The 12,616-nt window shown below is 43.6% G+C and overlaps 1 protein-coding gene across 1 annotated transcript in view; it reads right to left on the bottom strand.

The window, feature by feature from the left end:
* The window catches only part of Npsr1 (neuropeptide S receptor 1), a 176,069-nt gene extending 165,305 nt beyond the window's left edge, over nucleotides 1-10,764 (bottom strand). The window contains exon 1 of the mRNA XM_013119373.3: nucleotides 10,417-10,764. Within this exon, the coding sequence (XP_012974827.1) occupies nucleotides 10,417-10,563 (147 nt within the window). The 5' untranslated portion in view covers nucleotides 10,564-10,764. The remainder of the gene's footprint in view (nucleotides 1-10,416) is intronic.
* Between the last annotated feature and the right edge of the window lie 1,852 nt (nucleotides 10,765-12,616).

Here is a 12,616-nt window from a genome sequence, read left to right as displayed (position 1 = left end):
CATATATAAAATTTTGTATTAAGGTATAATGTAAGCAAAGGTAAATTCACTCTCTTAATGCATAGCTCTGTAAGTTTTGGTACATGCACAACATCTGCAATAAAAATGTAGAACCATTCCATCATCCAGGGGAATCCCCTGTGACTTTTGAAGGCACACCTCTCTCCCCCACTTCTAATCATGACAGTCACATGTTTTCTGTTGTTGAAAGTTTGCTGTATGTAATTTTCAGATCAGTACCTTCCTCAACACACATCAAAGAGGCTTCTTATAGTAGATGGGAATCAACATAGAGACCCTGAAACCGGACAATGTGTAGAATGTGAGAGGTTTTGGAGCACTCAGCCCTGAATGGGATATCTTCATCAAAAGCCCTCAGCTCAAGGCTCAGGGATCTATGCAGAAGAAGCGGCAGAAAGATGGTAAGAGTCAGAGGTGATGGATGACTCCAAAGTGTCTTCCAGACACAAGACTGAAGCCTGTATGAATTCACAGACACAGTAGGAGCACACAGAGGACCTGCAGAGGTTCAAGAAAAGTGGGTCTCAGAACTGACAGGGGAGGTAGGCATGGGCTCCCAAGACACTTTCTGTAATTGATACCCACCAGCAAAGGGAAAATCAGTTTTTTTAATCGAGTGTCACTCTGGATACCAACTATACTCCAGGGCAGGCCCCATGTCCAGGGGAAGTTGGTCGATACAAAGCAAACTCCATGGAATTTTAATGGAGTTTTTATTTCATTTTTCTTTATTTTGACATCTTTGTCTTATTGTCTTGCCTATTTGTTTTAACTTTAGTTTTTGTGTTATTTTTATTTGTTTGTTTCTTGCTTTTATTTAATAACATAAATTTGGGTGGGTAAAGAGGTGGGTAGGATATAGCAGTTGGAGGAGGTAAATATGTTATATGCAAAATTAAAGTATTTAAAGAACAAGAGGAAATGGTATCAGATAAATGAAATTGTTATATCAAGTAGCATTTTTAAAACTGGATCCATCTAACATAGAGAGTTCATTCATGATGCTGTGCACATAGGAACACTGATTCACTTTTCATTGCTGAGAAATTTTCATCACAGGCTTTACCATAGTTTGTTTATAAATTTCCCATTTTGAGAATGTATATTGTTTTATTTCCCTATTTTTTGGCAAGTGAACGGAGCCAGTTACAGTAATGGATATGTTCTATTTTCCTTGGAAAATTGCTAGTTACATGGTAAATGCATGATTAACTTTATATAAAGAACATGGCCACTTTTTCACAAATGTCTTCACCTTTGCCATTCCATCAGCACATTCCATGTCCTTACCAGTACTTGGTCTTGTCAGTATCTTGAGGTGAACCTCCCTGATCAGCACATAGAGTGGTTCCTCCTATGACATTCCTTTTCCATTCCTGAGTGATGACAGGGTTTTGCTGTTTGCTCCATGTACTTTCCTTGTATTTTCTTTGGTGATGTCTCTATTCAAATATTTTGTCATTATTTTAAACAATTGATCCTCTTTTTATTGAGTTTTAAATATTCTCTACATGTCCTGCGGCTACCTCCTCTCCTGATACCTGTGGCTACCTCCTCTCCAATCTCACCCTCCCAGTGAGTGGCTGAGCGTGCAGCTCTCATACCCACATGCATTCTCCCTGGATCTCACTGTTATCCTGATTAAATGCTCCAAAACGCAATCTGAATTCTTAGCAGGTTTTTCTAATACAATGTCAAAGATTTCTTCTTGTTTGGAAGAAAAAAAACTACTAGCATGAATGACTACATGAGCCAAGTTCCTCTCCTTCTCTCCTCTACCTAGACCCAGCTTCCTCGGTGGGGCACTGGCTTTTCTCCTGAGTCCTTCTGGACCATAAACCTTTGACCCTCCTGAGAACCTTGCTTTGCATTATCTAATTGGCAGGGTCTTCTTTCACATTGTCATCAGAAGTGGCCATCACCCCATCACCTGTGTCTGTCTCCTGCAGTGGACAGAGCTGCCTGAGGCTCGGGTACCTGCTTCATCTGCCGTGCAGTGAGCATGTCACTTAGCCAACTGCATCTATGATTTGAAACCTGTTAGAGGAAAGAGTACTCACAAAAATGGGAAAGAAAAACCACAGCCCAAGAGATTGGATTTTGCAATATTACTCTTTAACTTAGTGTTAGATGTGACATTTATTTAAAGCTTTCTATTACGTTGAATAAGAATGAGGCATATTTATGTTGCCTCACGCGTTATGATTATAAAAAGCTGAGAATCATTTTAACAGCATTTCCTGGGCTGCTACATTAGTTTGCCTGCCCCTTAGTGCAGTAATCACTCCTCTTTGGCTCTGTAATTCTTAATACAGGGTGCTGGCTTGAGGAAGCATTAATTTTCACAGGTAGCGAATGCTTTTGAAACACTAGGATGATGATGTTGGTGGACGTTGAGTGAATCTTGAGGCTTCAGAGAAGATCAAGGGTCAACAGAGCTCAGAGTAGTATCAGCAGGCAAAGATGGGGGGGCATCTTCTACATGCAGTGCAGAAAACTAGAAGAGGAGACTAAAGGGTGGGGTTGAGTCATGAAAGGCCAGGAAGACTTCTACAGGGCCATATCCAATGCAAGGACTAAGTGGAGCTTTGGTGCCTACATGAAGGTAGGGGGAGGCATATTTCCCAAGCCTATCATGAAAGGATTCCTGATCCACATGGGTCACTGTGAAATCCTGAGTCACCTTAGCCTTCAACCGTCAGGAGACATAAGCCATCTTTCCTGGAAGCTACATGAAGTCATAGCTACAAGTGGACCAGCTGGCCACTGGGATGTGAGGAAAATTACCTGAGCTGTATTAAAACCCTGAGATTCTAGACTTAATGTTCGATTTCTGTAGCACTTACTTTGCCCTCACAACAGCTTGGAATCCCACTTCCCTTTTTTGATTTCATGATGTTTCATTTATTTGGAAGTCTCTGCCTTTAACTTCTCTCAGTCTTCATGTTCACATCTGGTTAGAAAAAGTAATGCTATTTTAACATCTCTAAGAGCACAGGGGAAGTTTGAATGCAGTAAAAGGAAGTCATTTGCAAACTGTAAAATGCTAAGACTGGGAGATTCATCATGTTTCAGGTAGGCATCAATATTGCTTATGTGGGGAGACAAGAACTGGAACTGTTCTTTGCACTTTTATTATGACCTTAGGTAACTTTGCTATGTGGTGGCCTAGAAAACTCTTACTCCTTTCCACAGTGGAGGCCCATTCACTTTCTGAGCAAGATAGAGCTTCTCATCTTGGCAGAAAGCCCTCCATAGAGTGGCCATTGAGCTAATAGCAGAATAATAAAGTAAGAAATGCTGTCTTCCCTGGATATCTGTGTCTTATTCCAAATGTTTGGAGGTTTAATTAAAATTGAAATGAGGACAAAAAGAGTGCTGTGTGCCATCATGCAAGGACACACACCAGTGATCATCATCTGAGCACACACACCTGGAACTGCTGACAAGCACTGTGGCATGCTCTGGGGTCTTCTAGTGTCTCTAAGCTTCTTCCACACATATAATGGCAGCACATTATAGATCAGTAGGCAGTATCAGGAAATAATAAAAGGGTTGTATTCTGAGACTATAGTTGCTAAAATTAAACTCTGTTCTAAGCCACTTGGTGCTCTTAAAGCTTAAAGCATTTTCTCCCTTAAATTTTACAACAGTCGCTGAAAGGGTCATGGCTAAAGAGTCAGTCAGATGGGGAAACCAAGGCTGGAGGAGGAATGAACAGACCAGTCACACAGCCACTGAGACTGTGTGAAGTAAGTCTCTTGCAGATCAGCTCGAGGGCTGGTACTCTCAGCTTCTTTGCTCTAGCAATGAAATGAAGGAGAAAACTTGAGAACCCAACTTTATCTGGTGATGAGTCAGTTACCTCTCCCTGCAGTGAGATGTCAGAAACACAGAGAAACTAGATCTCACTGAAGAAACAAAGTGTCCTTCTCATTCACTTCAGTCTGTAGCAGGGGACATGGCCACCCACTGCATAAACAGGAATTTATTTCCAGGCTGGTAGGGTGATGCTTGAAGCATCCATTGATGTGCTTGGTCCCACTACGACCCGCACATCCCTTTCTCTTGGTGTATAACGTTAATTGTAAGCATACGGAATATACCCAAAACAACCCAGGATGGAACGTCTGAATATGTCGTGGAGAAGATTGCAAGCAGCTTGAAGAGAAGGGATTTTCTTTCCATTGTAAAAGGAATTGTCTTCAAGGTTAAGTTCCACCTTAACCAAGAAGCTATTTGCAATGGATATTGCTGAGAAGGGGAACATCCATTTGAACCAATGAAATGCCACTGGTGTGGTGCTGAAATGAGAATGGCCCTCGAGGAATCGGAAATTTGAATACTTGGTCACCCGGGAGTGACACTTATTTGAAAGGACTAGGAGTTGTGTCACTGGGAGTGGACTTTGGAGTTTCAAAAGCCCAAATAAATCTCACTGTCTCTCTCCTCCTGCTGCCTATGGATCCGAATGTAGAACTCTTAGCTAGCTCTCCTGCTGCCTATGGATCCGAATGTAGAACTCTTAGCTAGTTCTCCTGCTGCCTGTGGATCCGAATGTAGAACTATTAGCTAGTTCTCCTGCTGCCTGTGGATCCGAATGTAGAACTCTTAGCTAGTTCTCCTGCATGCTGCTGTAGTCCACACTGATGACAAAGGATTAAATTTCCGAACCTGTAAGAAAGCCCCCGTAAAATGCTTCCTTTAATTAGAGTTGCCATAGCGTCTCCCTTCTCAGCAATAAAACACTAACCAAGACAACTAGGCATAACAACCACACTTCAGGGCAGGCCCAATGCCCAAGAGTATTTAGCCAACACAAAGCTGATTCCGTGCTTTTGTTTGTGTGTGTATATATGTGAGGGGAAAGGATTTTTTGTTGTTGTTGTTGTTTTGCTGCTTTTTGATTGTTTACTTTGATTTTTATTTTTGTTTATGAGAGAGAAGGGGGAATGTGAAGTTGGGTGGGTGAGGAGGTAGAGAGTGTCTGGGGTTATTGAGGGGTGAAATCATAATCAAAATGTATTATGTGGAAAAATAATTGAAAAATGATATAGAATGATTTTCAATAAATAGGTTTAAAGGTGCACACACACACACACACACACACACACACAATCAAAGAGCCTTGGCTATGAGTTTGGAGTAATTTTCCCATCACAGAAAGGAGGCTGAAGAGACAGGATTGTTAGATGGCATGTAGTATGAGCTGTGAGGAGACATGTGGGAAGAGAGTAACTGCATTGCTTCTCCTCCTGAGAGAGAGAGAGCTGGGTAAGGAAGTTCCCAACAGGTGAAAATACCACAGGATGAAATAACTGGGAGAAGCCAGACTCTGGATTCCCAAGAGGCCATGGAGATACACATTTAAGATGCAAATATTGGGAGGAACAAGAACAGACAGGAACACTGCTCCCTGCACCCCAGAGCTGGCTAGAGAAGACGCCAAACTTCCATTTCTTATAAGGTTACAGAGATGTAGCCAGCAAAGAGAAAAGGAAAAAGAGAAGTTTAAGACCCCAGAATGTAAAGGGAAACCTTTTCCTTGAGAGAAGCCTTCCCGCCAGCCTGGTTTTAGAGCCGCAGCAGTCCCAAATAAACACACAGGAGGCTATATTAATTATGAAATGTTGGCCTTGCTTGTTTCTTACTGGCTAGCTCTGATTTAAGTAATTACCCCATAATTGTTAATCTAAGTATGTCTCTTACCGGAGAAGTTTCCGGGCTTCCTACCCCATGGCGTTACATCTCGACTCTCTTGTGTTTCTCCTTCCCAGAGTTCTCCTGGACTCCTAGTCCCATCTATCTAGATTCCTATTGGCCCAACAGTGCTTTATTGACACAGGACTTCCCCAACACCAGAACCTGAAGGAGCAAAGGAACATTGCTCCCTCTCCACAGCAGAAGCCAGACAGGAGACCAGAAGGACATGTGGTCTGAAGGCTCCACAAAACTTACTTTCAGTTAATGCCCTTTTGTCCAGTTGCCAGCTGGACGGATGCCCCCACCGTCGTGCTTACCATACACATAAGAGGTCAGACCTGGACTTAGTGGATTTCCGTAAGCCAGAGCCTGAGAAGATCCTCCCTAGAAAGAAAATCTCTCCAAGTTTACCTGGAGACTAAGTTTACTATGAATTAGCCAAGGTAATGCTGCTTGATATCCAATTTGTTAATGATGCAGAGAAACTTAACAGAAGAGAATCTCTTCATGCACTAATAGATGGCTGGTCAATTGCATGCCATCCTTATGAAGTTATTAGCAATACCAGTGTCTTACAGGAGAGAAAGGTAGACTGACTGCATGCATGCCAAAGCCCGCCCAAAGTGGGGGATGCCACCAGTGGTATCATAGGTCTAAATAGCAGACGCAAGTAGCAAGGGACAGAACCTTAATAGACTTTGCCTGAGTAGTACTAAGCAAGCCTTCCCCTTAGGGATAGCTGTAATATGCAACTAGAGAACCCAAGTGAACAAACTGGTAGAAACCTATTAAAAGAGAATTTAAAAATGCATGATAGGCTCCTGGGCAGGCAATGAGGCCACCAAGGCTTACAGGCTATACAATAGGTGAAAAGGAGCTATCAAAGACGCAGACAAGTTAACAGGCTGTATTGAAGTAAGAGCTATGGGAGGCGGAGATGTTAACGCAGGACAGGCAGAATGGGGTCTTAGAAATGAGCTGTCCCACTATACAGAGCTCTCAGTATGCAGAAACTTAAGTGAAGTCATTGTTACCACATGGTGTAGATAATTAGGACACTTTGAATTAAAGTTTGCTTTTGCTAGACAAGGAGGAAAGATAATGCTTAGAAAACTGTCAGTAGGACAGCACAGCAGGAAGGGTGAGCACATACAGTGAGTGACTTTGTCCCATCACCCTCACGCACTCCCCGGAGCCACCATTTACATGAAAACAATAGTTAGACTAATTGCACATCATTTGCAACTGTGTACTGAAGGAGGTTTGATGAAAGATCATGATTAGGTAATATTTAGTATTCTTAGTTCACATTTTCCCCCTCACCTATGAGTAATAAGACTGAGTTTCATTTGCATTATTTTATGAGTTAGTTAATTTCCTGATTCAGACGTAGCTCCCTCCCACTTCCTTTAAATTAGATTTCTCATCACTCACTAAGTTCCAGAAACAATGCCAGCAAACACACCTTTAAGTCAAAAGGCATTTGTGTGAGGTGTTTTGCCTTTGTTTTGTTTTTGGACAGAACTGTGTATATTCTAATGACTTAGGTATTTGAAAACTGGTAGGTTCTCAAAGCTCAGATAGTTTCTCTTTATGGGCACTTCTCATCCATGGGGAGACAAATTGGATGTGACATCTGAGGTAGATGGAATTGGAAAAAGAAGCACACCAAGGCTTTGTTTGAAAACCTTCAGACTACAGCTGTGTGTGCACACGTAAGCTACTGGGGAAAACAGAGATACAGGTTGGTGGGAGGCAAGCTCATGCTTGACTGCCCTTCTGAGTTTTGGGGAATCTGACATGTTTAAGACAATGCAGCAAGGCAGGAGAATGAGAGCTGAGAACAGGAATGCTGAGTAGTCCCAGGGATATGGGTTAAGGGTGTTGAAATAATGGTGGCTACGATGGGGTGGGTGGAATTTCCCAGGGCTTACGCTGGCGTTGGAGATCAGATCCTGTTGACAGGATCTTGGGGCTCTAGTCATGGGAACCCATGACTGACTTTAGTCCCATTGACTTTGAAATGGAGTAGGCATTGGGCGAATGCATTCTTTCCCTTGGTGAGTATAGTTAGTAGAGACCACGTAGGATGAGGATGGATTGTAGGATGAATTGTATCTCGCCAGGTCCCCACATTTCTTCTAAGGATAAACCAAACATCGTGTTGCAGATTCCAATGAATGCTGAGGACTAGAGTAGAATGCTATGCTTTGTTTATGCTCTATTTATCGGATGTGCCTCGCAAAGTGCTGCAGAGTCTGTAACACATTCACCCGATAAATAATTCAGCAGCAGTCTGACCCAACAGACACTCCAGCAGAAGTCTGACGCAACAGACCGTCCAGCAGAAGTCTGAGACATCGGCCTGAAGCGGTAAGAAGATGTGCAATCCAAGAACCCAAGGAAGCTCAGGGGTGGGGTTCTTTCTGGAGGAAGCAACCCCTGCTGACCATTAAAGAACAGGCAGGATTTAGATAACTGAGTTGAAGATGGAAGCCAAGTGCTTATGCTGTGAGTCTGGGAATGACAAGAGCTGCTTTACGGAGGTCACACAGCAGTACCCTTGGCACAAGGGGGATGTACGGAGACTGCTATTGGTGGTATTTCAGCCACTTTGACTGCTGTCACCAATTCTACTTTATGTTTCTTTTACTGCTTTTTACCAAGGCAATATGAATTAAGGGGGCATACTTAAGAAGCAGTAAATAGGACACATTTTTGGCATTTTCCCTTAGAATTATGTGGTATAAAAGGAAGCAAGACAGGCAAGGGTTTGACTTGTGCTCAAAGGCAGCCACAGAACAAAGTTCCACTAAGATTAAGACAGGGTTGCCAAGGCTTCTCCACTGATTTTGTCTATCTGAAAACTTCTGCTTTAGTCAATGCATGCATTCTTCACAATGAAGCAGAACCCTGAATGCTCCTGGTTTTCAATGGACATAATTCCTTTCTGTTTCTTTCTGTGCACTGCCCACAAGCTTAACTACAGGAACTGAACAGAGGATGCAGTTCTTCAGTGTCTAGTGACAAAGACATCGTGGGACAGACGGTGTAACAGTAGTGGAGAGCAAGGGTGCAGGGATTTGTTTGTATATTCACAACACCCCTCAGGTGAGATTCAAGATAATAAATGAGCCTTCAGTGGAGAATGCTCATCACCTGAGCCTCCGAACAATGGCCTTATTGTTCATTATTACCCATTTGGGGAGGGCAAGTCTCTTCAATATGCTTGTTGTCATGTGCCATAAACATCAAAGGCAAGTTGGCAGTGGCCCTGCAGAGCCCAAGCTTCCTGGGCACACAAAGGCTGCTAGTAACCACTTGGAGATTGGGCTGGTGGGCTGGTTTCAGAAAAGGCAGCGTTCAAACTCTAGTCAGTGGTGAGAAACTGGAGTTTCAGAGCATCTGTTCTCTGTCTCTGTCTGTGTGTCTCTCTGTCTCTGTCTCTGTGCGTGTGCATGTGTGCATGTGCATGCGTGTGTGGTGTGTGTGTGTGCGCATATGTGTGTGTGTGTGTGTGTGTTGAGTCTAAGGGACTGGGTTCCCTAAAGCCAGACAGCAATAATTTTCTACAGGAAGAAGCTAACTCCCTAGAGAGCCCCTAGCTGAAAATTTTACTCTAAAAGTTGGGAGTGGGGAATCTGTAGAGTAGAAAGGGTGGGTGTCATGGTCATCGTAAGTCCAACTGTAAAACCCTAATTATCTCTAAGACACTAGAGAATTAACAACAATAGAAGCAACAACAAGGAGTGCAGGCTGAAGCCAGTGACTTAGGGTGGTGACTAAGGCTACTCACTGTGAGTCACTAGGCAGGAGGAGTGTGAGGTGGCCCCACCACCCAGTGTTTGCATGTGTGAAGCAGAAAGCTCACGGTTTCTAGACACGTGATTTGTTCCTGTCCACTAGATCGTTTTATAAATCAGGGGACAGTGCAGCTTAATGAAAGAGTTATTATCCTTTGATATTACAGAGCTGAAGCTTGCCAAACACCGATTCTTTTGATTTATTATAGGCAACAACCTGTTGCAAATATCACTGCCACCAACTCATCAAAGAATTTGTTTCTCACTAATATTCACTGAGAAGACAGAGTGGTCCTCCCTGCCTTCCACCCTCTCTCTCCTGGTGTCAGCCACCGCCCCTACGGATGTGGGTTCCCAGTGCTCTGATGCTAAACAACAAAGCAAACAAACAAAAAATACCAAACCTAACAGTTAAATGAATTTACATGTTTACAATGAGGGGAAATGTTCAGTTTTAGAAAATTTACAATTTTTGCTAGAAATAGATGCTTTACACACTGCTCTGGGGTTAACTACAGTGCTCTCAGCCAGTGAAACAGAGAGTGAAATTTATCACTGAGAAATGTTACTGACGAGGTACAAGTTTTCACAAAAACAGCAAAACATATGCATTTTAAAGAAGCCACAGTGCCGAGCTTGGAAAACTAGGAAGCTCTAACTATTTAAACTCATCATGTGGGGGGATTTCCCGTTTGGTAGTTTAGAAAGAGAGAAAGAAAGGAGGAAGGAAGGAAGGAAGGAAGGAAGGAAGGAAGGAAGGAAGGAAGGAAGGAAGGAAGGAAGGGCGAAGGAAAAGGAAAGAAAATGAAAACCATTCCCAGTAGCAGCTATGACACTCACAGCCCTCTCCGGTCCCACCTGTTTCGTCCTTTAGAGCCAGGACACTTACCTTAAAGGAGGAGTAGAAGGACCCCCACTCCTCTGCCGCCAGCACTTCAGTGAAGGTGACAACTTCAGTGCAAGCTGCTGGGGAAGCATCTAGTGTTGGCACAGTCTGGTTGGCATGTGAGTTGCCCTCTGTGAGGTTGAGTGGCATGGCTCAGGCAGGGTCGAGTCTCACTGTCCTTGCCCTTGCAGCCGGGTGAGAGAGTCCAGTTGGCCTCCTGAGAGCCGGGGCAGCAGCTGCTGATCGACTGCTCAGCACCTCTCCTGCCTCTCAAGGCTTCTGGCTATTGCTCACCGGAGCGGAGGCACGGAGCCCTTCCTGAGCCCACCTCATTGAAGAGAGCTGCCTGACGACAAGGAAGATCCACGTGGGCTCTCTCCTCTGCAGCTATGATCCAGCAGCCAGCACAGCCCTCACCATCCTACAAACCTGCCCTTGGCAGTCTCAACCCAGGGCCCTGCTCATGTCCCCTGGGGGGGCTTTCCTCACTGTGCAGTATACCCTCATCTTTGCCCCCGCTTCCACTAAGCAGTAATTGGGTTGTTTAGCTGGTCCATTAATTCAGGTCATGTTTGTACATCTGAAATCAGTCAGTTATGGGTTTGTTTGAGCTGAGATTGCTCTCTGACTTAGAATTCTCACCCAGTCGTTCATTTGACAATGTACACTTTACTCACTAAATGCAGGCAGCACGCAGTACCCATGCCTCTTCTGTGGTTTTCACGAGGCAGTACTCACTAGGAAGCACGGGTCTGTTTGTCAGTAAGCCACACTCTCTCATAGTATGACTAGGGGTTTCCTGTGTGAACTCATCTCCCCCAGTGTGTCACCTCAGCTCCTGCCCAGAGCGCTCAGGTAAGGGTGGAAACCAGATAGTAGCTGAATCTGTAGTCCTATAGAGAGGACTAGGCAAACAAAAAACTTACAAAACACAATAATGTGTTCTTTCATTTGATTTCTAAAATGACTGTGGGGTAGGCAGGGAAATAGCCCCTCTGTTTTGCCCTAGAAGAGACTAACACCAAGAGGAGAGATGATCTGCCCAGTGTCACACAGTTGGTGAAAGGTGAGCAATGGGCTGTGCCTCATGAATTTCTACCTGGCAGTGATTTGCTATAACACAGTTTGATGCTCAGTCAGTCTCAAATCCTCTGAGGACATGAGATTGACATAAGTAAGGTAACAGGCAGCCTAAGCACAAACTTAAGCTACATGCCCATCACCTGATTCCTTACCCTCACAGCCAGTATGTGAGCCATGCAGGCCGACCATTGGTCCACTACCCTTGGTAGCCATTGTAGGTTCTCTGTCATGAAAGACGTGAGTCCTGAAATATCCTGGGAAAGCATTAGTGGGACTTATCTAGCACCACGCAGAGATCAAAGGGCTGGATACGGAATATGTCAGGTCCACAAGTGAGAGGTGTTAACAAGACAGAGTGTGCGTCTTAGAGAAAGGTCAAAATTTAGCAATGACTCAGTGATGAAAACACTTCCACTTGCAAGAAACTCCCCTGCAAGTGGACACTGGAAGATGCTCAACCACATTAGCAGCCAAGCAAAGCAGTTTATGGAGGTCTTTAAGCCACAGCACCATGAAAACAAGAGATGATAATCCCAAAATGTTGGCAAGATTAAAGGGAAATAAAAAAGGTGTGTATGTTTTCATTCTGTTGCAATTTAGTTGGCATGGTTACTTCAGAGAGAATAATTCAGGAATTTGGAGTCACATGCTCCAATGTATGGTTCCTCTTATATAGTTATTATTTAAATGTGCTAACTTTGGGGATGTTCATTATGCTGCACTTTATAAATGTGCATTTTTGCCTGGCGGCGGTGGTGCATGCTTTTAATCTCGGCACCTGGGAAGCAGAGGCAGGCAGATCTCTGGGAGTTCAAGGCCAGCCTGGTCTAAAAGCTACACAGAGAAATTCTGACTCAAAAGCAAAACAAAACAAAAAAGAACAACAAAAACCCCGTGCATTTTCCTATAGGAAATTTTCATTTCAATAGTTTTTATTTAAAATAGATTTTTTGACCATACAATATATTCTGATTGTGGTTTCCCATCCCCCAGCTCTTCCCAGCTTCTCCCTAATGTCCTGCCTACAAATCCATACCCATTCTTTCTCTTTCCCTCTCTCATTAGAAAACAAATAGGCATCTAAGAAGAAAGAACAATAAACCAGAATAGGACAGAACAA

The sequence above is a fragment of the Mesocricetus auratus genome, unplaced genomic scaffold (assembly GCF_017639785.1).
Source record: "Mesocricetus auratus isolate SY011 unplaced genomic scaffold, BCM_Maur_2.0 Super-Scaffold_100022, whole genome shotgun sequence".
In the NCBI taxonomy this organism is placed as follows: domain Eukaryota; kingdom Metazoa; phylum Chordata; class Mammalia; order Rodentia; family Cricetidae; genus Mesocricetus; species Mesocricetus auratus.
The sequence above is the reverse complement of the archived record's forward strand: the minus strand, read 5'-3'. Positions and strand labels throughout refer to the sequence as shown.